The sequence below is a fragment of the Nannospalax galili genome, unplaced genomic scaffold, assembly GCF_000622305.1.
Source record: "Nannospalax galili isolate Female #2095 unplaced genomic scaffold, S.galili_v1.0 scaffold242, whole genome shotgun sequence".
Classification (NCBI taxonomy): domain Eukaryota; kingdom Metazoa; phylum Chordata; class Mammalia; order Rodentia; family Spalacidae; genus Nannospalax; species Nannospalax galili.
The window spans coordinates 46,463-72,843 of NW_008348081.1; the positions used below are offsets into that span (position 1 = coordinate 46,463).

Genomic DNA, 26,381 nt, shown 5'->3' on the forward strand with positions numbered 1-26,381 from the left:
TGGTGGGATAAGAATAGGAGGTAGGAATTGGCTAGGCACTCAGGTTGAAAAGACCCCAAAGAAAAGTAGCCAGTTTCTTGGCTTAAAGTCAAAATGTCCTTGGGCCTCTTAGCAGCATCTCTGTTCCAAAGGTCAAAAATGTCAAAAGTATTTGGGAGCTCTTATCTAATCCCTAAAAGATTTTAGGGTTACCTCTTCAGAGGGGAGAATGTTAGAGAGGCAAAATGCCCCATTTAGATTTTAAAAAAAGAGTACATAAAGTTGCTCAAGAAAAAGTGATGGGGAGATATGGGAGGAGTTAAAGGGGATGAGTGGGCATGGATTTGATCAAAACACCTAATATGCATGTATGAAATTCTCAATAAATTAAGAATAAAATAAGTAAAAATTTTTTTAATTTATTTTTATTTTGTGTATGTGTGTGTATTTCCTGCATGTAGGTCCTATTCCAAACAGGACCTTAAGACAGCACTCTTAGAAAATTAAACATTTCTGTTAATGAGACTTGGGTATAATGCTAGCACTATCTGTACCCATTTGGTCCTAGATGTGACAAAGCAGCCTCCCAAAAGCAATCCCTGTGGAAGCAGCTTGGGTTTCAGATGCAGACTTGTGTTTTCCCTTTGACCAGACAAAGGGAACTGTGCCATTCTTATTGGGCTGCTGTTGAGATCATGTGACATGCAAATGTGAAGTGGCACCACCCAGGGAGCTCTTCAGGGGCTGCAGTTGCTTTATTTCTGGAACACTCAACCAAAGGTTTGTGTTTGGAACATCTTATCTTGGAATACCAAAATTATTCCATTTATACAAGACACCTCCTTTTATTTAGAAAGACTGTAGATACATAGAAATTAAAGATTTAGGATGAGACAAGATTGCTGATAACTTTTAAAGGAGACAATAAGACCCAAGGATTTCTGTCTAACCACTTACTCCCACCCTGTCAGCTCCCACCCCTATCCTCCTGTTCCCCACCCCACCACCCCCAGCCGGGGCACACAAACAGCTGATGAGTCTCCCTATTCTGCCTCTGGGGGATGGGGTGCTAGTTGGGTGGTTCTCTAATGCCCAGAGGTATCCCAGGGAAAGCTAGTTGGTACCAAATGGATGATGGTCCTCCCCCAGCTCTCACCTCACCCCTTCTCCATCCCCACATTTCTTTAAGCAAACGGACTGACCTTAGAGTCTTCTGAAGTATCTATCATCTGACGGCCTTGGGACCAGAAAATTTTAGATTTCAGAGATTTAGGGATTTGGGAATATTTACAGATTTTTAGAGCCCTAGTCTGAAAATCTGATATGTAAAACTTATTGAGCTTCATGTTGGTGCTCAGAAAGTGTTGGATTCAGGGGATTGTGGATTTCAGATTTTCAGAGTAGGTAGATACTCAACCTGTATTTCAAATGTCAAGAAACCTGAGAACTCAGAGGTTAAAACTTACAAATAAATACATTTCTGTTAAGTATAATAGGCATAAATCAGATTGTTCCTATGTCATAAGTGCATACTGAAAACTATGAACCCTACCTATACTGTTAATTATTAGCAAAAGAAGTCTCTATGTAGATAGACTTCTGTTTCCAGAAGCATAGTAGGCTGGAGACTTTCAAAAAATTTTCTACAGAAACACAACTGAGTTCTGAATAAATGAAAGTATAATTTTTTAGTATTAAGCAAAAAGCAATAGGAATTCCATAAGGACAGAGGGAAGAAAGTAGGAATGGGTGAGAAGTGAGGGAGGCAGGGAAGGAGGGGACAGAGGGAGGGAGGGAGACTATGAATGAGATGGAAGTAGAAGACTGGGTGGACAGTTAATAAGGACAGATGCCCATGAAAATGAAAGTGCAAGCTGAGAGAGCTGAGCAGACTGCGGTGCCACGGCAAGAACATGGAACGGAAGAGCCAAGGTGAGTAGCACTTTTGTGCATCTAACAGAATGGACTCAGCATGTATCATGCACAGAGGCAAATCCTCTCCAGAGGAAAGCCCGTTCAATTGAGGATCCATTCCCACAGATTAACTTAAGCAAATTATGGGTTCACAATAATAATTTTCCAAACATATACAACAGAAGAAACCAGAACAGAATAAAATAAATCACTACATGAAAGAGTAAATATATAACCCCCTAAAACTTTAGATAAAAGAAATCTCTGATCAGCAGATAAAATGTGCATTTGAAAAGCCTTGAAAATAAAATACCAAACGATTTTTAAAAATTGATTAAAGCAGAAAACTAACAAAACCAGGTCTATTAAAAAAATAAAAAGAACAAACAGACCCCCTTGAAAAATATAATCATTGAAATTTAAAACTCGGTGAGTGGGTTAGCATATACAGCTACAGAGAGAGTTCCTGAACTGAAATGGAGCCGTAAGTAGAGGGGACAGCTGCAGCTCAGGCACCCCAGTTCTTTATGACCAGGGAAAAGAGTGAGTCAGGAGTTTTACACTATGAAAGGCAAGTCTCAGTTCTGAGCACAGGAAGAAAAGGAACACAATACAAACAATTCACACAGGCAGGGGAAATAAACGGACCATTAAATAAAATCTAAATAATTCAAGGACAAAAATATAAGAAACAGAGCACATAAAAACCACTAGTTAAAATGCAGATGTCAAAAGTATAATCATAGTAAATGTGGCTGATAAAATTTCCCATTGAAATCAGAAAGTATCCCTCCAGAGTTTTCGGTTTTCTAATTAAGAAGCCATTACTGAGATACATGAAATCAAAAGAAAATGTGAATGTTGGAAGTGGATGGAAAAGAAAAACCAATCAAGCCTGTGATTATAACAAAGAAAACAAACACACAAAAGACAGTAATACACAGAGAAAGAAAAACCATAATGAAAGGAAGCAGAGGCAACTTACTAAGATATAATAAAGTTCAAGGCTAAAAGCCTAATTAGATCCATTATATATTACATAATAAATTCTACTTATTAGGGAGAAATTAATCTAAATTTAAATATATCTATGTCCATTTTGTGGCTATTAACAAAATACTTGACGCTGGGTACTTTACAAAGGAAAGGGATTTACTTAACCCACAGGAGATTCAGGAGCATCAACTTAGCTCTGGTAAAGGCCTCTGGGAGCATGAGTAGAGAGCAAGATCACATGGCAAACCAGAGTGCAGGGAGGCCACTCTTCTTATACCAACCCTCTGTGAGAACTAATTCAGGGCCCACAGGAACTGCCTTAATCCCTTCCAAGAGTCCTGAGCCCACTGACATAACCAGATAGGCACTGCCTCTTTTTTTTCAGGCACCGCCCCTTAAAGGTCCCACAACCTCTTAACTTTGCAACCTGGAGGACCAAGTCTCTAATACATGACTCCTTCTCCCCACCCCAGGAATCACATCTAACAAAATGTACTCAGAAATTAGCTTAAAAATCATAAATCAGAGATCATACAGACTACCAACTGCATATTAATAACATCAGACTTCAGCTTATCCCTCAGTTACTAATATTAAAAATAATCTACCCCCCACACATAAAGCTGTGAATGCTACGAATGATGTAAACAGCTTATTTGATTAAATTCACTTATGAACAGTATCAGATTAACTACACATCGCTCACTACTGGCACTGGGGACAGAACCAAGTCCTCATCCTCATGGAAATGAAATCCAAGTGGGGAGACAATCAATGAGCAGATAGCAATCAATGTGTAGTTCTGACATACACAGAAGTCTTATTTGGAAATTAGAGTCCACACATTCTCAAACCAGGATAAACATAGAAAAGCTGCCATGATTTTAAGCCATGAAGGAAATTTCCAACAAAGTTACAGATAAATCTGACAATGATCTTCAGTCAATTAGTTAGGTCAATTACAAATCCAGTTTAAAAGTCAAATATTTGGAAGTTTATGCATAAACTCAAGAAATTCAGTACACAGCTCACAGCTTCCACAGAATTGCAGGCATACAAAAACCCTCCACATTTTCAAACATCCCACTTTTATGCAAAAAGAACTCAATATAAGCTACCCTAAAACAGTAAGCCGAATGCTTTAATGCTGTTACTCTAGAATTTGCCAATGCATTCTGGTCTTAACACTATTCAGTATTTTAAAAGTTTCCGTATTGAAAACTTAAGAATCCCCTGTCTTCATTTCTACTTCTATCCCAAAGTCCCTGCATTAGGATGGGGTCCAATGTTAGTGACAGAACCCTAGACAGCAGCAGTCTGAAGCGGGGCTCCTTTCACTGTCATTTGAGGCAGGTCCAGAAGTTATCTGCCTGAGTTCTACAGATCAGAGACAAGCCCCTTACAGCTTGTCTCATCAGCTAGCTATAAAGCATTAACCTCATGATTGAAAAGCTCTTCAGACTACAGCTCTTGTGTCTACATTCCCATCAGTATGACATGGGAAGGGGTGTAAGGAGGAGTCCCTTCCAGAAGTCACAAAGGCACTTCCCCTCAGTTGACATTAGCTAGAATTAGTCCATTAGCCACAGCATGCTTCAAGGGACACCTAGAACCTAGTCTTTATTTCAGGAGTTCATGTAGATGCCCAGGTAAAAACTGGAAAGCCATATATTGAGGATAAGTAGAACTCTATTATGTCACACAAAGTAATATGATAAAATGTAATAAGAATCCTGCCCAGGCTCTCTTAGCCCCTAACCAGGGCCGTACAGACAAATGCACGAATCCCTCAAGCCCTAAGTTACCAGCTAGGCCCTGCTCCGCAAAGGACTTTAGTCTTTAAAGCAGACACAGCCTAGATAATTTCCTTTCCCTGTCTGACAAGCTGAGTTTCCACAGCCACCACAGCCATTAAGACTTCTTATAAAAAACTTTCCAAAGCCAGGTGTGTGGTGGCACACGTCTTTAATTCCAGCATTCAGGAGGCAGAGGCAGGCAGATCTCTGTGAGATTGAGGCCATCCTGGTCTACATAGTGAGTTCCAGGTCAGTTGGGGCTATAGGGAAACCCTGTCTAAAAAACAAACAAAACAAAACAAAACTTTCCAAATACAATTCCTTAAGTGTGACCAAAGCATGACCATTAGGGGGTATCTCCCTGTTAGACAGACTGAACAGAACACTTTAAATTTTAAACAGGATAATGAAAGCATGAAGCAACTTGCCTGCCTTCACATTTGGGGTTGATTTCTCCCTTCTACAACTAGCTATGTGCTAGCATCATTGTGGGTTTTCTTCAAGAGCTGGGTTTTCTTCAAGCCTTTACCCCTTGGGTTTTCCTTCTGAGCCAAGCGTATCCCAGCACCCCATGCTAATGAGAGAGTCACCGCCAGAAAGCTTAATAGAGGCCAGAGCCCAGTGCTACATCTCCTTCCTGGGAAGAACCCCTCTCTGAGGCTACTGCTCCCTCTGAGCCAAGTCCTGCCATGGCTGTCTGCACTGTGGGGTCCGCCTGTGGAAGAGTTTCAGAGGCACTAGATGGTGACAGTCAGGGATTAACGTGGGTTACAGAGTAGACTCCGTCTGTGCACTTTTTACCTGTCAGTTTCAACCAAACTACCAGCACAGAAACTCTGCCTAAAGAGCTGCCTCCTGCCACATGAATCTGATGCAAATTCTTACAGCCTTGCACTCCGTTTCCTTGCCATCAGTCACAAAGAACAAACATAGGTCATTTACAAGCTTTTTTCTATGGCGGAAAAACACAAAGAACACTAACATTGCCTAAGCTCTACAAGAACTTCCCTCCATTTTTTCCCAGATATAAACGTTTCTTTGTCCTCCCTCTATCAAAATATACTATTTCATATTTTAAGTGTAATTTTTTTCTAGAAGGCAAGTATCCTAAAAAAAAAATCTTAAGAAAAAAAAAAGACAGAAATGAAAATAAGGAGAATAGAATTAGGGGAAAATGTAGTTACCTTGTGTACATTAGCCTAATCAATGATATCAACAAATCAGGGAGAGTAAATATCATTACAGTGCTATGTGCTTTCTTTCAAAATCAAATCAAATTAAAAAAAAAAAAAAAAAAAGCTAAGCCCAGTGCAGGTTTACATGGAAAAATTGATGAGAGAACTGAATGGGTTTTCAGATATTTTAAAGATTTTACATAGTAGTTCTGTGGTCACAAGTGAACAGAGGTGTCACACCATGTTATTCCTCTTTAAAATATATCCTCTTTCTTAAAGGCGTAGAGGTTTTCAAATAGGAAAATACTAATACTACAGATCACAGGGATTTCCAGCACTGCAATCCTTCAATGGAAAGTTCATCCTGTAGTTCTCAGCTCCCAGGAGTCCAGTGACTCCTTGATGCACTTCAGATACCCTGAGAACCCAAACAGACTGGTCTCAGCTTTCAAAGTCTCTACTATGACTCTATTCTATTCCGTATTTTGGGAAAGATCTCCCTTAGGATTAAATCATACAAGTGAAATGTTTAGAACCATGTTGACATATAGTAGGCACCCAAGTGGAAACTGTTACTATTCCTTCTCTTCCCTTGCCCAGATGCCCTTCACATTCTACCTTTCTGGAGTCAAAGAGAATTGTATTATGCCACTGTCAGGTTCCATACTTTCCAGAGTCCTCTGTTATGCTCTTTCTTGATCAAGAATGTCTTTTTAAAGGCTGAAGAGATGGCTCAGCAATTAAGAGCACTGGCTGCTCTTGAAGAAGATCTGGGTTTGGTACCCAGCACCCACCTGGGGGTTAACAACTGTCTGTAATTCCAGTTCCAGGGGATATGACACCATGCTCTTCTGGCTTCTGTGGGCATTGCACACAGGTGGTGTACTTACATTCATGAAGGCAAAACACTCATATATGCATAAAAATAATAAAGTATTTTTAACAAGAATGTCTTCTTTTTTAATTTTTTAAAAACTTTTTTTATTATTTATTATTTTTATTTTATGTATATGTTTTGTCTGCATGTATGTGAATGCACCCATGCCCTGAAATGCTGCGAAGGTCAGAAGAGAGCATCAGATTGCAATGCTGTGGAGGTCAGAAAAGAGCAACAGGTTCCTCTGGAACTGGAGTTAAGGACAGTTTGTAACCACTATATGGGTTCTGGGAATCCAACTTGGGTCCTCTGAAAGAGCAGTCAGTGCTCTTAACCACTGAGCCATCTTTACAGCCCACAAGAATGTCTTCTTAAGCTGATCTTTACTTGTAGATGCTCTTTTATTCCTTGGTCCATATTTATCAAATCTTAATTTCTCCATGAAGTGTTCCTCTCAAGAGGTATCTATAGTACCAAAGAGGTGCAAAACCAAATATAATATGGTTTTAGTATATGTGTTTCAGACTGGAGAGATGGCTCAGTGGTTAAGAGTGTATCTTGCTCTTACAGAAGACTGGAGTTTGGCTCCCAGCACTCATGTCCTGCAGCTCACTATACACACACACACACACACAGACACACACACACACACACACACACACACTTATATATGTATGTTTCATGATGATAATCATTAATTCCTTTTGAAAAATCTATTCTTTCCTAGATCACAGTGGGGGATAGACATTTTCAATTAATTACATTCCCTTCTGGTAGAAAATGAATCCACTCCCAAGTTCAGACAAAAGGCAGGATACTCCTCTTGAGTCATTTTGGAAAGCTATATAGAGAAGAGATTGTAGCAAACAAGCAATCTGAGTTGGCTGGGGAAGATGAATGAGGATATTTGGTGTAGGAACCTGCTTGCCCTTCTCAGGAAGGCCTAGGAAAACACTCAGGTTTTTGTTGTTATGTTTTAAAAACACATCACCTTGAAGTACATGAGCGATAGAGCAGTAAAGAAGAAGGAGGTATTCCAAAGGATATGAGACAAAGACGGGGGTGTCATGCAGAAAAGCACCCTCATAAAAGGCACGGTTGATGGCACAGGAGGAGCTCACAATTCTACAGCCTCAGTGAAGGCTCACCTAGAAAGACAGAGCTGGGAGGAGTAGGGCTCAGGAAGCCCACAGGTATCCTGGAAAGGATGACAGCAGCACGAATACAGAAGACAGAGAATTTAACCATCAGCTCAAAACTTAAGATTTCTGGTAAAGTCCTGGTATGAGGCAGGTTCATAAATATACACTACATGCTACCATGACTCTGAAGACAACCTTTATCAAGAAAGCACTGGGCTTTAGGAGCAGCAGATATACTAACGTTACTAAACTGCCCAACAACTCTATGAGGTACTATTATTTCTGCTTCACAGATGAGAAAAAAAAAATCCAGAAAGTACTAGCTAAGTATTATGGACTGAATGTACCCCCAGAATTCACTTGAATTTTAACTTCCAGTGTGAGAGAATTTGCAGGTGGACACTTAGGGAGATAATGAAAGTTACTGGACGTCATGTGGGTAAGACCCCATGATACAAGTACTGTCCTTATAGGAGAGCCTGGAGCTGGCACTCAGCCTCCACTATAGAGGACACGGGGAAGGAAGCATGTGCAGGTAGACAGAGCCTGAGCACGCTGCCTCCCAGATCCTTCAGCTTCCAAAACTACAAGAAATAAATGTCTGTGGTTGAAGCGAATCTATGGTTATTTGTTATGGCAGTCTGAGCCGACAAAAATACTGGTGCGTATCAATCTAGGACGCAAAGCCGAATATGTCTGACATAGGATGTAATGTGCATTTGAATTTCAGAACAATGCGGTGAAATCACAATTGCTAATGTATTTTGCTGTAGCCCCTGAAGTTTTGGGCTGCTTTGCACCATCTGAAGAGAGGAGCTTGAGTTTTATACTTCTTTCAGAGCTCATGGTTTCTCATGATGGGAACTGGGTAGAGGAAACAGGACTCAGATGTCCACAGTGTTAATTACCACATCTGAGAAAGGAAGCACAGGCAGTTCTCTACGAATAAATAGTCCTGTTATGAGGTACACATTCTAATCTGAGATGAAATACTATCCAGAGTGTGCCTTCAGGAAAGAAACTTGTCACCATGGCTTGGTAAGAAGCCAGTGTTACATCCTCCAGCTCAGCAGAGGAGCTGAAGAGAAACTCAGAGTCGACAGTGGTGCAGACTACACTGTTTTCCTTAGTTTGGGTTTGTGGGGACACAGGGGGAGGAGAATGAAAATAATAAAAGGAGTGAATATGAGACTATCCTGTGGTGAGAAAAAGCAATTCAAAGGTGATTCCATACCAGACTTCAGGATAGAACATTAAGAAAAGTTCATTGTTCTTGTTAAACATTAAGCCTCCTGCCATGCATTACTTTACTTAACCCTCACAATACCTCAGGAGAAACAGCCCATCTTCAGATGAGGAAACTGAAGCTCAGTGGGTGTTAAAGGACATGCTGAAAACTACAGACAGATTTGGACCTGGGACCTACATAACTCCAAAGTCTTTGTCTCTTCCTCTACTCCAAATAGCCTAGAAGCAATGGGAAAATGTGGAATTCTTCCTGTTCCCAGGCTCTTGGCAGCCCACCTAACACCCAAGCAGTAAAAAGAAAATTTGAAGATCATCATGATGTTATCAAAAATATATTTGACTTTGGAATTTAAAAACTTCATCTGCACTAGACTTTAACCTTTCAATGTCAGAAAACACTATAGCCTGAAGAAGGAAAATTCAAGTTTATCAGAGCACAAGCAGTACAGAAAATCAGTCTTTAAAGATGAAGAAAAATAACCAGACAAGCACCATTACCCGGCTGTACTAAGAATTCTGCCATGTATTAAAAATGCATTTCTCCTGTCTGTAAAACCCTTCAATGATTTAATGTAAGTCTACTTGCAGTAAAAAGCTGTGGATTTTATGGAAATGCATTATGCTTTCTAAAACACTGTACATATTTCATATTTATTGTATTCCTAATCTATCTTTCCATTTCTCAAATCTCTCATATTCTCAATACTTTCCATATTTCTGAATTCAAAATGTATTTCAGAGCAAAATCTCTTAGAGCTGTAAGTTACATTTTTTATATTTCACTTTGCTTAGATTTTATTTTCAATTGATGTCTGATCATATCAAGAACTTTTCCCTTGTACTGTCACAGGTTTTCTGGGGCTTTACTTTGTGCCTGGAAATAAGTTAGCGTAACTGGAGTCAACACTATTTTCTTAATCCACAAAAGGAATGTACTCGAAGTGATGTAAAGGAGGAAACAGGTGGAGATATTTGATGTGCATTTTGTGCATTATTTGAAGTTTTCACATAGAATTCCCACTTCTGCTCTTAATAGCCATTGTGGGGCCAGGGACCTGATGCATAGTGTGAAGACACTTAAAATGTACTTTGTTTTGTTCCCTGGTATATCCCAAATACCCAGAGAGTATAGTAGGCACACAAAAATTTCCTGAATGGATGCCTACCTACCTGTAGCCACCATATTCTTAAATGCTAACCAAGTATACCCAATAGTTATTAGGATAAAGTGAGGGGTCTGGGTCTGGGAATTATTTCCTTACTCAAAGAGCAATTAAAGAAATGCAGGAATCTGGGAATAATAAACAGAGATGTAGCTGAGGCTGAGGGAGGATCCTGCCCTGCATTTACTCAATAAGCTGTGAGAGGGACTAGCCATATGGCTTTGGGCAAAATCACTGGACTCTCAGTCTCCTTGCTGTTGAAAACAGATGTCAGAACTATCCTAAGGATTAAATGAGCAGGAACAGTGTCTCACAAGTAGAGCTTTAGAAATGCAAATTAGCATTACTCCTACTACTCCATCTTCACATTCTTAGAAAAATCAGAAAAGAGACTACTCTCTTCCTATCTGTGCATGGTAATGGGTAAGACAGTGATCCATTTATTACTCTAGAATATAGAACTGGGAGTAAAGGCCAGAATACAAAAAGTAAAATAACTAAACCCTAAAATGCAGAGCTCCCCCAAAGTGTTCCAACCTGTGAAAAATAGTTCACCCAACAAAGGTACTAAATTTCTGTCCTCACCGAAACAGGACGGGATTCCAGAAGGGTTAGTGAGGACAGCTGCTGGGATCTAATAGTAGTTCTTTTTGTGGTTAAAAAAAAAAAAAAGAAAAGCCCAAGGCTCTGTTCCTGGTTCTCTTCACATGTATAAGCCAATGGATTAAAGACAAATACTCTACACCAAAGTCCATACTGCCAAACCTCACACCCACTCAACATCCTCATCCTTAAAAAAAAAAAAAAAACAAAAAAAAAAACAGTAAGTCCACAGGAACTAGAAAAAAAAAAAAAATGACTCTAGTAAAGGGTCAAGGGGCATTACACCACAATATATCCCTCTTCAGATCAAATAAATATTGATTTGGTAAATCTTTCTAAAGTTTAAAGTTTCATCTGATGCAACAATCTATTTGGTGTTAGCTGTTTAACAGTAATTCCCCTTTTGTTCCCCCGGCCCCTGCATCCCAGTGGCATATTAAATTCAGAAGAGCAGGCACTACCTTTAGTGATGGTTCTGACAACAGACCCACGCACAAGACAGGAAGGAATTTCTCACAAAGACCAGGAGAAAATGCTCTACCTTTTACTCAGTTGATACAGTTCGTGTAGCACCAGACACTAAGAAAAAACTCAGATGACAGATAACAGGTTCTTTCCTGAAAATTTCCTTTGTTGGTGTTGGTTCCTTTGTTTTTAAGAGTCTTGCTAGGCAGCCCAGGCAGGTCTGAAATTCGTGATCCTCCTGCCCCATCCTCCTGCCCGAGTTTATGCAGTGCTGCCAATCTAACCCAGTGCTCTGTATGCTAGGCAAGCTCTTTATCCATTAAGCACATCCCCAGCTCTTTTTATTTTGAGACAGGAGTTCCCTAAATTGCTCAGGTTGACTTTCCACTTGTGATCCTCTGCCCCAGCCTCTGGAGTAGCTGGAACTGCAGTCCTGCACCAGCTCAGCTCTGCTGAGTTCTTTATTACTATTTACCAGTCACTGCTCCCAACATCCAGTGTGTGATTTAGAACACAGTATTTTCTAAAGTGATTGGTCTCCAGTTCACCATAGTTCCACAAATTCTTTACTATTTTGCATTTACAGTTTCATTCATCTATGTTCCTTCCTGTCCCCAAAGAACTGGGGCCAAACCAGTAGAGAATTTCATGAAATAAGGAAACACCACAAATGTGCAGAGGTGGTTTTGTTCTCAAGCAACCCTATAAGGGCTGTACACACGTCCATGTGAGGAAAAGTCAACATTGTTATGAATATTTAACATTTACAGGCTACTTTTAGGGTGACGTAATCCCAGGATTTTCCCACCCCCATGCTATCCACTATTATATAGAAAACTTATCCTGAGGACAAACTGAAACCTTTGAAGTCTTGGAAAAATAGCCCACAAGATTTTGCAGTTGTTTGTATGTGACTGAAAGTGGAGGCTTGCTTTATTTCTTTCAATATTAGAACAAAATTTGTAACTACAATATGCTTAACAACCATCAGGATAGACCATTACCACCACCAATAAAATGAACAGAACAAGATGAAGGAGAATGAGAGCGAATTAGAAGGCGTGCTAAGGTGGGACTATGAAATGGCACAATGGCTGTGGAAAACAGTACTGTAAACTCAAAATTGAAAACAGAATTACAGGGGCCTGGAGACATGACTCGGTGGTTAAAAGCTGCTTTTGCAAAGAACCTGGGTTCAATTCCCAGCACCCACATGGTAGCTAACAACCTTCCATAACTCTAGTTCCAGGGAAATTTGACACCCTCTTCTGAGCTCTGTGGGCATTACATACATGCAAGCAATACACTCATACACATAAAATAAAAATAATAAAATATTTTTAAAAAATTAAATTTAGCTGGGCATGGTGGCGTGTGCCTTTAATCCTAGTCCTCAGGAGGCAGAGGCAGGTGGATCTCTGTGAGGTCAAGGCCACCTGGGTTCATAGTGTGACTTCCAGGTGGGCTGTGATTAGGGAGACCCTGTCAAAAAACAACCAACAAAAAGACAAAAAAAAATTTAATTAAAAAGCTTAAGATGGCAGATTTTATGGTATGTGTAAAACACGACGGTAACAAAAAATTAAAAGCGTGATGTGTGTGTGTGTGTGCGCGTGCGCGTGCGTGCGCGCGCGCGCACACACACACACACACACACACACACTCGTTTAAAATTTACCTTTGAATCAGTAAGCCAAAGATTCATTCTCTCTCTCTCTCTCTCTCTCTCTCTCTCTCTCTCTCTCTCTCTCTCTCTCTCTCAGTGTTTTGCCTGCATGTGTGTAAGTGCACCCCTGTTGTGCAAAGTCTGAGGAGGTCAGAAAAGGGCATCAGATGTCCTGGAACTGGAATTATAGACAGATGGTAGTCGTCATATAGGTAGGTGCTGGGAATTGAACCTGAAGTAGCCAGTGCTCTTAACCGTTGAGCCATCTTTCTAGTCCCTAGCCAAAGGTTCTTAAATGAGATTATTTGTTCAAAGGACAGCAGATTATTTTGTGAAATTAACAAGGACAGCAGATTATTTTGTGAAATTAACAGGTATACAAATCACAGTTTGTCAGGAGGTAGCTCTCAGAAAGAATACAAACTTTAGTGATTTGAATTTGTGGAACTGTGGTGAACTGGAGGAAATATCAATTTAGAAAGTACCATGTGCCCTAAAACACACTGGATGTTGGGAGCAGAGACTGGTAAACAATTATTTAAAAACGAAACAAAACAAAAACAAACACAAAACAAACTCAGCAGATCTAACCCTGGTGGGGCAGTAAGGATTTTCACTTTAAATTTAAACTATCAAGAGTCTAAGTACAAATCAGATTTTTTTTTTCCAATGGGGAGGTCTGACATTTTGGATCAGCAAGTCTTTTATGAAATCATCATTGTCCTTGAAAAACCTGGTGTGTTCTGCCAGTAGACATTTAAGTGTAATAAAATCGTTTATGATATACACAGTAATGCTTCAGAGACAGAGTACATACAACAAAGGTAAGCCACTGAATTTTTTCTATTCTGCAAATAACCAGGACAGTAACAAATAAAGCAGTAGGGCATAGGAACTCAACAAGCAGTAACTGTCAGTCTAATTGACTTATCACAGAAGCAACAACCCAAACTGATAACCAAGAGAGAGCCAAGAAAACACAGAAACTGCAGAGATCTGCCTCACAAAGTTAAAACAATGGTATAGGCTGATGGGGATAAAAACTTTCTCAAGTTAAGTTTATGCCGTATATTCAACTTTATTTGCTTATATATTCTTGAAAAGGATGCCAATGACCCCAGAGCTGACTTTTACAGTCAGGACGTAAGCAGTGGACAGAAAATAGGGAGGAAAGATACATATGTCGGTCTTGTGCCACAACAGATGCTGAGCACAGGCTCTGTACACATCAGCACACTTCCCAGAGTCTGTGCCAGCTCTGTGACCATAGACAGTACAAACTCCAGGCCAAGGAGAGCAGAGTGTTCAAGGGGACACCCAGAGTGGGGTCCCAGAAAAGAGCTCAGCATTGACAGTTCAGACTCAAATGACCATTAAGGCTCAGGTTTAGCTAGGTAGCCCACTGAACTTTGGAGGAGGGGATGAGGAAGAGAGGGAGGAAAAGTAAGAAGAGGAGGCACAAAAGGAGAAGGAAGAGGGAGGAGGAAGAAGACAAGAAAAAGAGGACAATGAGGAGGAAGAAAGCAGGGAAATCAAGGCCTATTGTCGGCACTCCCAAAGTGATAGGCACTCCTGTCTGAAGCAGTCACTGCTAGGAATGTCCCGGCTACACATTGGGATCTCTATAACACTTGAGTGGCATCAAACATGATGTTGTCAGAAGGGGCTGGTGGGAAAGTCTAAGGAACAGTGAGCAAGAATGGGCCACTTGTCTTCTTTATAGTACAAAAGAACTTAAACACTCTGAAGTTCTTACTACCCCTGTCTTTCTAGGCACCTAAGTAAAGAGCTGGAAAAAATGAATACTTGGGCATTGGGCTTTAAGACATTAAGGAGAAAATGCTGACTTCTTCCTACAGACATAGATACTCTCAACAATTGATTATCTTTTAATTTTTTATTTTTACGTGTGTGAATGTATTGTCTGCATGTGTCTAAGTGCTCCCCATGTCATTCAGTACCCCCGGAGGTCAGAAGAGAGTGTCGGATCCCCTGGAACTGGAATTGCAGACAGTTGTTAGCCACTATGGCGATGCTGGTAACCAAACCTGGGTCCTCTGCAAGAGTAGTCAGTGCTTTTAACTTCTGAGCCATCTCTCCAGCCCCACAACTGATTATCTTTAAATATGAAAATGTTGACATTTATGCTAGTTGTTTGGAAAATGTGACTTTTCTGCAGATATGTCTACACATACATTCGATGCCCAGCTCATGCTTACACAATACACACACCTATGAGGAATGATCACTCATGATTGTACTTGAAAAGAAATTCAACAGACACGCTTCTGAGACTGATCTTAGCTCACTAATGCTAGCAAAGAGTATTGAATATTATCTCTCTAAAGATATGCAAATTTCAATGCAGAAATAATTGCTGTGGATGAAACATTTTATTTTGTTATGTTTTTGAGGGAAGGTCTCTCACTATGCAGCCCCAGCTGACCTGGAACTCACTATGCAGACTAGGCTGGCCTTGAACTCGTAGAGATGTGCCTGTTTCTGCCTTCGAAGTGCTGGGATTAAAGGCGTGGATCACCATGCCCCTTCACAGATAAAACTTCTTAAAAGATTGTTCCACCTACATTATTGTACTGGGAACAAAAAAAAAAAGAATTTGAATCCTTATTTCCTCTTTTCCTTTTACTTTATAGTTAACTCAGTGAAATGAAGACTTTTCTTCTAATTATAAAAAGAGCCTAAATTCTGATTCAAGACACAAATGAGAAGTGAAATTATATAGTTCATTCATCTGAGATATAATGCATTAAAATCATAAGTGAAGTAAAGGCCCATTCCTAAAATAGAAGATTCAAAATTTTTGTTTGTTTTGTTTTTTTGTCTTTTTGAAGGAGGATATCCCTGTAGCCCCAGCTGTCCTGGAACTCACTATGTAGACCAGGCTGGCCTTGAACTCACAGAGATCTGCCTGTCTCTGCCTCCCAAGTGCTGGGACTACAGGCATGTGCCACCACACCCAGCTGAAGATTCAAAATTTTTATTGCTCTTATTAAGATAGATGACAGTTGGTGTCCACATTGCCCTCAAGGAGAGCCACGCCAGGAACATCATTCTGTTTTTGTTTGGTTGGGTTTTTTTGTGATGAGCTTGCTCAGGCTGGTCCTGAGTTTGTAATCCTCCTGCCTCAGCTGTCTTAATGTATTCAAGGCCTATGTCACCAAACTTTGTACTCTGGAAATATAATTCATTCTGCCTGCCTTTACTTAAACACCACTGACTACACCTTTCACCATCCGATTAAGAAAGCTGGCCACTATGAAAGGCTGGTGATAGTCATCTACCAGGGAACAAATAATAGATTCAACTGTACTAAATACTTTTATATTATGTTTGCAGAAATGACATGCCACCTTGGGGACTTGAGAGGTTCTCATGAAGCCCAGGATGACCTTGAATTTCTGATCCTCCTGTCTCTACCTCCCAAGCCTGGGATTCTATAGGAGTGCACCATCATACCCAGCCTAAATCTTAAAATCTATACAGAACTTAATTTAGCATAATTCACCACATTTAGACGGAGAAGGGGCAGGCAAAATACCCAGAGTTAGCAAGGCAAGGAAAACTAAAAAGATTACTTTAAATCATTTACAAGAATAACTGTTAAAGTGGCAGTGCTAGCCTGCTTGCTTTTCATACCTCTCCTGTAATAACAGCAAAAGATGACAGCAATGTAAATATACTATTCATTATCTCCAAAGTGCATATAGTCCATTTCTGTCCAGACAAAGTGCACTATCAACAGAAATTTTATGCAAAGTCTGCTCTTTTTTTGTTTGGGTCAATGAACTAAGTGCAAACCAGCTGTTACCTAGGATAATCTGAAAAAGCAAAAACTCACACAGCTTTCTTTTTATTTAAGCTTACTTACAAATAGAACTTGTTCAAAAGTACCATTTAAAAGATTTAGCGCCTGACTTTAAATGGCTTAAAACCCATATTTAAAATACTATTTTTTCAGATTAAGATTATACTTTTTGCTTTCATCTAAAATGCATGCCATTGATTAAAGTTGTTCACTTTCTAAATCTGCCTATGCTACTGAAAATATGCAAACATGTTTGGTTCTGAGAAAGGTTAAAATTTAAAAACTTTGAAGTTAATACTGTATTTTGATTCCTACTTAACAAAATTCCACATGAAGTGTGCACTTTAGTAATTTATTGTTTGCTTTCATAAAGGCAGAATGCCCTGATGAAATCAGTGATTTTTTTCCATGTCTAAATGCTTGGGTTTTGCTCTGGGTTCCTTGTCATAATTTTAGACTATTCTCTCTCAAAACTCAGTTTCTGAACTTAACAAAACGAGAACTCTAAAATGTCATTTTTGGGCACTTACTCTCCTTCAAAATTTGTCTAGAGCTGTGCTTAGTATATAAGTAGTGCCAGGGACTTAGTAACAGTCCAGAGGAGAGGAGGCCAGAAATGAAACAGTGAAAGCTTCAGAAACGTCTCACATGATAGTTTTAATAATTTATTTTTATTTTATGTGTATGAGTGTATTGCCTACATGTATGTAAGTGCACCAGTGTCATGCAATGCCACAGAGGTCAGAAGAGGGCTTCGGATTCCCCTGGAACTGGAGTTAAGGACAGTTCATAGCTGCATGTGGGTGCTGGGAATCAAACCCGGGTCCTCTGCAAGAGCAGTCAGTGCTTTTAACCACTGAGTCATCTCTCCAGCCCCTCACGATAGTTTTAAAGGTACCCAAGAGTTCAGAACGCAGATGCAACTACCACAGCAGCAGCAGCATCGCTAAGGGATAAAACCAAGTAGATTTCCAGGCACTAAGCCTTACTCATGCATGACTCCTCCAATGAAAACTGGATTATTCTTTTGGAGGTAAAATGTTCAAATTTCAGAAATTTCACGATAACGGGCATTAGCCTAAGATGTGTGTACACAGCTCTAGTACTACAAATTTTATCAACACCCGCTATTGTTCCCCAAAGGCATGCGTATGTACTCTGTGCTCTTTTCTTGAAGAATAGCACACTCATAAGACGTACCCCGCCTACATGAGAACTGGGACACAGATGCAGTATATCTGAGGGGCTTTTCTTTCTATTTTTTCCCCAATCAAATATTACAATCCTAACCATGCAAATGTGTCAAAAGATGAAGAATTTCAGTGGAGAAACCTACTCTACAATTCTTTCATTTTGGCTTACTGCTGTTCAACCAGCACATTATTAAACAAACATAACAAGTAACAGCCATGAACTAGTCATTTGCTCTTTAAAAACGGGCAGTGCCCTGCAGTGATGCTTATCCTGCCTGTTAGAAGGATCTAGTATCTGATTCAACTTTAAGCTTATGAAGTTCCAGGGATTTCCACAGCAGATTCATACTGGATCAGTAAGACTGGACCTCAGTATCACTGTAAAGATGCTCCCACTTGGGGTTATAAATGGGCTCACTAGCACTCTTTAGGCGCTATTCTTACTCATTCTTGTACTAGTTTATGGAAATGTTTACAAATATTCAAGTAAGATGATCTTTGTTAAATTGAGCATAAAATAAATGCAGATAAAAGTGAAAAAAAAAATCAATAAGACTTACCGCTTGGTCCAGGGGCCCATGCTGATACCTGTGAAATCTGAGAATTTGGAGAAAAGACCATGGCTGTGGAGGCGGAAGTCTCAAGTACTCAGAGGACTTCCACCAACACAAAGAACAGCTATCCTTGTGTTTCTCTGAAAACTGTTCCTAATACCTTATATCAAGTTGAATATGAAGTTCTCCTGGGAAAAGCTCAGCTACTCTATAGTTTTTGTCTGCTTTGGTGATAATATTAACCCCAAGGGATGGAAAAAATACATCCATCAACTAGTTGATCTCACAGTGTGCCCCCAGCTGCTACACCTATCTTTAGGATATAGACATTTTTAAGCCAGCAAGATAGGAAGCATGATCAAGAACATTCTATGCAGATCCAAAGGAGTCTCTCAATGCATTCCTAAGGAATTAGAATGGCTTCCATACTGTAGGGTTGTGATCCTGGTTTGTATCACTAGCTGTCCACTACACAGAAATTGGGGACCCTGAACTTCCAGGACTCTCACACAAAACTGTTGGGGAGGGGCCATTTACAGACATGTATGTGTATTCTTTTTCATGGGGAAATGAACTGAGTGCAGTGGGTATGTGAGATACTTTTATCACAAAATACCCATAACTCCCACTAGACACAGAGCAAGACACTGCTATACAGAAGAGCAGCTGGGATCCCAGGCTCTTCTTTCTTCCACTAAAGAAATGCTATGCAAATGGAGGACATGCCTGCAAAGCAGACCAACCTCTATACAGAACAGCCTGGGATTTTAGAAGTAGGTCTTTCCCAGGGCATTCATATTTAAGTTGATACAAACTATCAGGATGAGTTTTTAATTAGAATTAAAAAAAAAATCACGACAAGTACTAGGGCAAGTTACATACTACTCATTTGCTCTTTAAAAATGGGCAGTGCCCTGCAGTGATGCTTATCCTGCCTGTTAGAAGGATCCAGTCTCTGATTCAACTTTAAGCTTATGAAGCTCCAGTGATTTCCAGAGCAGGCTCATACTGGATCAGTAAAACTGGACCTCAGTGTCAGTCTAAAGATGCTCCCACTTTAGGCACTATTCTTACTCATTCTTGTACCAGTTTATGGAAACATTTACAAATATTCAAGTAAGATGGTCTTTGTTAAAATTCAATAAGACTTAAGATATTCATAAAATTCATTCAATAAAAGTATTCTCTAAATAAAGGAAAAAACAGAAAAAAATTGCAAATTTTAATTTAAAAATTTTACTTACTCATATTTTATTTAAAAAAATAATACAATGACTATTTACTCACTACCTAACCCAAGGACTAAAATGAATATGTATTTGGCCAAATATGGATCAATACTGGCATGGCACCACTGTGCCACGAAGGACTATGATTAATGGAATTCTGAGTGCCAGTGGCACATCAACTAAAACCGTGGGGTTATAAAAGGGCTCACTAGCACTCTTAGTTTAAGCAATTTGCTTGGCACACTGAGATGTGAATTAATTTCTTGTTCATCTCTCACCCACTTCAGTAGTTTTTAAAGTATGAGTTTTGTTTATATGAGTTTGGTGTGCATGCAGATCTATACAAGTAACTGCTGAGGCCAGAAGAGGGTGTCGGATCCCCTGGAGCTGGAGTTACTGGCAGTTGTGAGCTGCCCAAACTGGGTGCTGGGAATGGGGGTGCTCTGGTCTTCTGAAAGAACAGTAAGCACTCTTAACTGCTGAGCCATCTCACCAGACCCCTGAGTTTTTAAGGTACTTCCTCAAGAATCAGAAACATAGCGAGTGAAACCTTGGTAGTCAGCTCCACATCTCCAGGGAAGCCTTGTGTGTACAAGAGACCAGCTACGGTTGATGGAACCGAGAGCAGCAACAAATGCATTTCTCATAAAACTTTTTTTTTCATAGGCCAACAGTAGGTTACTAAGCTAAATGCGTTTTCTTCTGTTGAAAAACTCTTCCCTCTCTAACGCAAAACCCACCATCAACACTTTTCATCAGTCTTTTGTCCATTCCAGTCTCAAAGACAAAGCAGAACCAACACTAAGCTGTAGGGGCGACTGCTCTTGGTGTTCTTCAAAGGGTCTCCTTCTAGAGAAGCAGTGTTTGGAGGGATGGTTGAAGGATTGGGAGCTCCCTTTTCTTATCTCTTTAGGTGTTTTAAACTCATTGAAGTTTATATGAAAAGTACCAAGCTTACCTGTCATAACTCAACAACTAGAATAAGAAAGTAAGGTAAGTTCACTCCAGGCATGCTGTTGCAGGCCTGTAATTCTAGCACTTGGGGGCGGGGGGCAGAGGTAGGAGGATTGCAATTTCAGTGTCAGCCTTATATAGGGAACCCTTGTTTTTGTGTGAGTTTGTTGTTGTTTTGTTTTATTGTTATTGTTGAGGAAAAGAAGAAAATGAAACATAATTTTATTGCAATTTGGAATTTTACTCTTCACAATTTCTAGCCAAAATATAATCTTCTAATGTATTTTAACTTTCAGACCTTACAGCATACCTTGAATTTTAGGTTAAATATAATTTCCTAGCAGCCTGGGGTAATAAACCGTGATGATTTTGCTAGGTCATTAAGCATTATTGTTTTCTCAAACACAAATGTTGTTGAAAAACTCAGTCAAAACTCAATTCCTAGGGATCCAAGTTTCACTGAAGAACCATTATATTAGTAGCAATTTAAAAGTAATACTAGTAACAGTAATGATAATACCTAAAATTGGGCATTTAATTCTTGTCAAGAATATAATGCAAACTTTTTAGAAGTTTAGGGTAGAGAACTGCTGATCTTCAGTTCTTTGTATGCTTACCATACTCCAGGAAATAGTTACATACAGCATCATTCAATCACAGTGGATGAACTAATCTCTCATGATGGAAAGTGCCTAACATGTCTCACAGGTATTCTTAGGAACAAAGTGGCAAAGCCTTATTTCCTATTTCAAGGGAATCCCAACTTAGAAAACTGCACTGAGTAATCTGGCTGCATTTACCATAGTAGTAGAGGTAAATTTCACATATTAGCATCATAAGTATCATATTAAGTTGCTTTTACCTGGTGCAGACTCTCTTCTAGAAACTGGACAGCATGAATGGTGAGCAGGGGGAAACAACCATAAGGAGCCACATGCTTTGGGTAACAGACACTGTAAATAATACATATATGATTTCTAAAGTCTACTGCTCAATTAAGTTCTAGAGAGGTTAGGATTTTTTAAAAATAGAAATTACATTGCATTTAAAAAATTTTCCCCAAGTTCCTATTAAATAAACAAACAATGCTGACATTGGAAAGACTAATTTTCTTTTTTGGTTCAATTTAAAATAATGGGTAATTCCAGCAGTAACCATCATCTTTGTCCTCATAATTCACCAAGACAACACCTAGGTATCACAGCCAAGGCATGAAAAAACTCTCATCAAACAATTTTTATCTTCTAATTATGATCAAGGAATCAGCTTATGCAATATTTTTCTGCCTACAAAGAAGTAAAACAAGTAAGTTTTAAAGAGAAAGTACCTGTTTAAAGCACAACAGATTCAATTATCTTAGATATGACTCCCCCCCGCCCCCGCAAACAAAGTGAGCCAAATACCATCAAATGAAAGTCTCAGTTTCAGTGTTGGTCAGCATCCCAGGGTGCCATCAAGCACCGTGTGCTGTAACCACAAGGCTGCCCCTGGGAAGAAGAGAGTTTTGATGGCATAAGCAGCATTGTATTAGATGAAATTAAATGAAAATTAGTCTTCAAGTTAGGAAAGAAAGAGAGTTATGGAAAGAAGAGAATTTTCCCCACAGTGGGAAAAACTAGTAAGAATCTAGCAAGAGTAAGAGCCATAAGAAGTATTTGTTATATATTATTTAACAAGTATTTCTAAAATGGCATTAAAACCTGCAGAAAGGCCATGGGTCCTGTCATTTGCCTTGAGGGACTTCACCTTGTTGTGGGTCTTCCCATTAGGCTCAGTTCTGGGGACAGGCACCAGCACACAGCATCACTGCTCTATTCTCCAAGCACATGCTGGCATATTTTTCATTTTTAAATTCATTTTATCTATTTTATTTTCATCTTTACTTTTTGCAAGAAAATAAACATAAAGCATAAAATGGAATATGACAGCCTCCAGCTTGATGATCCATTCTCGAATGAATAGTCCTTCAATAAATAAACTCGGGGTTTCCAATAGCATATCCAGTAAAATGAAGAACCAGGACTCTCTAAAGACAGATAGCCAAAATAAAGTTGAATTGAGAACAGAGAAGACATGATCCACACATTCAAAGCCAGTCTTTTAAACAAAAGCTGCATCAACATATCTTTTGAAAAAGATTTTTATTTATTTTTTATGTGTAAGGATGTTTTGCCTGCATGTATGTAAGTGGACCCATGTTGTGCAATGCCCACAGTCAAAAAAGGGTATCAGATAGCCTGGGATTGGAGTTACAGAGAGTTGTTAGCCACCATGTGGTGACAGAAAACTGAATCCAGGTCCTCTGCAAGAGGAGCCAGTGCTCTTAACCACTGAACCATCTCCAACATGGTGGCGTTTCTCTTTTGTCTTTTTGAGACAGTGTCTCCCTGGTAGCCATAGCCTATATAGACCAGGCTGGCCTCGATCCCACAGAGGGTCTCCTGCCTCTGCCTCCTGAGTGCTGGGATCAAAGGTGTGTGTCACCACACCCAGCTGTTCCTTCTTAAGTCAATACTAACCATACTTACCACTGAGACAGTTACCATCATGGCAGCAGAGATCCTTCTCATAAATATTTGAAGTGTAAAACCATCCAAAAGCAAATGAAAAGCAATGGTACACTGCTCTGCTCTCACAGATTAGCATATAACAATCATGTCTATTGAGTTGGACAATGAAAATGACCGGATGATAAAACTGGGATTGTTTTAACTAGCTGTTGCCTGGTGCAAATGAACTCCCATTTAGGTTTGTCATAATAGCATTCACATTTGCACAGCCACACCTACCTTTATCACACAAGAGCCAGAGAATAAGTAAAAAGGAAATATAAGAGCATTCCGGATCAATTTGTGACTACCACTGACACAAAAATGCATAGAGTACATGTGTTTGACGAGGAAAGAGCACTGTCATCACACTCCAGAGCATGTTCATCAAATGGCACACAGGGGACTCAGATAATCTGTTGAGATTTGGTGTTATTTTTACTCAGTGACAATGAAACAACAACAATCCAGTCATAAAACCCATCACTGGAGAGTTTCCAAAAAGAAGAAATGATTTCAGAATCCCTCTGGGATTGCAGTTTTAAGCTTTTGGGTCACCCAGTATCTGGTATAGAGTTTTCAATGAAGGGATAAAAGTATTAAATACAGACAAAGCATGCTTTCCCAAACTGTGGAAGTCCATGCCATTTACTTGGCAGTAAAGGCATACTGAGCATACATTAGGTGACACTGTATGAGGGACCAGAACAAAAAGTCACTAAAATAGATGATGAAAGGAAGAATTTCATTAATTTCTGTTGCTGTTAAAGGATATATTTACACAGCTTTGAATATTTTCATAAAGGCTCAGAATAAGCTAAACAGCTAGATTTTTTGAAGCCATTTTGACAAGTACCAGAGTGAAATCTTACAGTCGACTGAGCTTCTCAGCATGAAGTTGCATGGCAAAGCATTTAATGATGCACTTAATGTGAAAACATAGAGACAGTCAACTGAAAATTTTCCTTTTATTCCAAAAGTTTAGCATCCAATAAATTGCTTATTAAGAACCCAGGCTTCAAAATCATGTTCATATCCTGTCTGGGGACCTAATGAAGCAAACAGCAACAGGAAAGTGTTTTCAAAATTTGGTTCTGAAAGCTGATCATGGAAGGGCACCAAAATAAAACCAGGAGATAGTTCAGGACACAGACAGACACATGCACACATACACACGCATGCACACACACAGAGCAGGGGCAAATAAACAGAAGGAATAACATTAATTCATTAATTAGGTTAAACAGACATGTTAGAAGAGAAAACCTACGAAGGAAAAATACTTTAAAAAGAAAGACCAAAAGGTGAAGAAATGCCAATTATGAGGCTCTCTGGCTAAAACAAGCATAAAAAACAATAAAAGCCAGGAAAGGAGGACAAAAAGCAAGCAGTGACCCACCTAGAAGGGACAGGAGGGGCTAGCCTCTGCAAAGTGAGAAGCTTGTGATGAAGAAACACAAGCTTTAGAATCCTTCCGAAATCTTCCCCCCAAAGATATGGAAATATACACTAAAAACTCCGGGGTATCTTCAGACCTTTAAAATGACGACAACTACCCTATCTCTCCGTGTAACCGCTATTCTTTCAAGACTCTTAACTCCAAGTCCAGTGGAGTTAAGACTCTCCAGACAATGGCTGGAGATTGGAATCAAAGGGGCTCTGCTGATGTGCTGACCAAGGTCAGCGATTCTGAAAACTGAATCTTTGCAGATACCGAAGCTTTGGACTGGACTTCCAGGTCAAAACATATCCTAAAAGATTAAAATGCTTTGAGGGAAGGACATTCATTAGCGGTTACTTTTTAGCATAGGAAAGAAAGAAATCATGTTCTTCTGCACTGAGATGTCATTTGTTCACATTACACTGAAGTGCAAGTATAGGATAAAAGAATCTAATAGCACAAGAACGTATATGTAAAGAGGGAATAGTCTTAACCTGTATATGGTCTAGGCAAAGACAACAAAGAAAATATTTCACTTTCCTGAGAAGAGAATTATTATTAATACGGATTGAGACACTTTTTAAAAGTCTGGCTCAGGGAAGAATGAAAAAATTTTAGGTCACAAACTCAATTTCATGGCCCAAGCCCTAGATTCAGACAACTCCATTCTAGGTAAGAGCTGACCATATCCCTTCGTTAAAACGAACACAAACATCCATTAGATCCAAAGAAGTCACAACCTTTGCAGACAGCTTTGCATAAACAGGAGTTTGAATCAGCTGAACTTTAAAAAAAAAACTCTTGACATCTAGGTAGTTTCTACTTTGGAAGCCATATATGACCTCGCATGTTACGTTTCGCATATTTCTTTGAAATAACTGTTAAGATTACCTTACACCATACATTATGTTTGAAAATAGGAGGTGGAATAGTCTGCAGTGGAATCTGCGCTCTGAAGCCAATGAAGATCTTAAGTTAATCAAGGCTGACGGTTCCATAAAATATAGGCTTAAAAGGCACAGACCAACTCAAACATGTTTAATATTACACCTATTTTCTTTAAAATGCCAATACAAACACCCACTGGGTCATTTTACCTGTCCTACCAGATCCCCAGAAGGATGGCAAATGGCTTCCAGCGATCCAAGCCAAGTTCCAAATTTAAACCAAGAATCCCGAGGGAGCAAAAGGAAACTTCTGGGGACCACTGAGCGTGCAGGGCGTGGAGACAGACTGCTTTCACCGAGAGGGGCGTCCAGGGCTCCCCAGAACTAGGCTGACTAAAGACATCCGCGGAGTCCCCGTGTCAGGCCCTATCCCAAGTTCCTCGACCCGCGTGGCCGCTGCAGATCTGCTGGCTCGGGACCCAGGACCGACCAGCAGAGGACACGGCACCCCGGGACGCAGCCCCGCGGATGGGGTCCCGGCCGCCCCTGTACCAGTCTCAGGAGCGCGGCCTCCGGAGAGCTGCGCGCGGCTGGCTGCGGCCTCTGCGCCCCACCGCTTCCCCCGCGGCCCCCGGCCAGGCCGCCCTGCGCGCCGCCGCGCACTTGGCAACTTACTGGGGCAGCGCCGGGACCGCGCCGGGGACCGTGGCGGGCGGGCGGCTGC

The 26,381-nt window shown here is 40.0% G+C and overlaps 1 protein-coding gene across 7 annotated transcripts in view; it reads right to left on the reverse strand.

The window, feature by feature from the left end:
- The window catches only part of Slc7a2 (solute carrier family 7 member 2), a 63,867-nt gene that overhangs the window by 37,149 nt on the left and 337 nt on the right, over nt 1-26,381 (reverse strand). For 2 of the 7 annotated variants that reach the window (XM_029569028.1, XM_029569027.1), the window contains exon 1: nt 3,050-3,090. In XM_029569028.1, the coding sequence (XP_029424888.1) occupies nt 3,050-3,075 (26 nt within the window). In that variant the 5' untranslated portion in view covers nt 3,076-3,090. Of the gene's footprint in view, nt 1-3,049; nt 3,102-21,642; nt 21,722-22,183; nt 22,202-25,867; nt 26,239-26,332; nt 26,373-26,381 lie in introns of those variants that run through there. The other 5 variants (XM_017800976.2, XM_008844510.3, XM_029569030.1 and 2 more) reach the window with 5 other exon arrangements.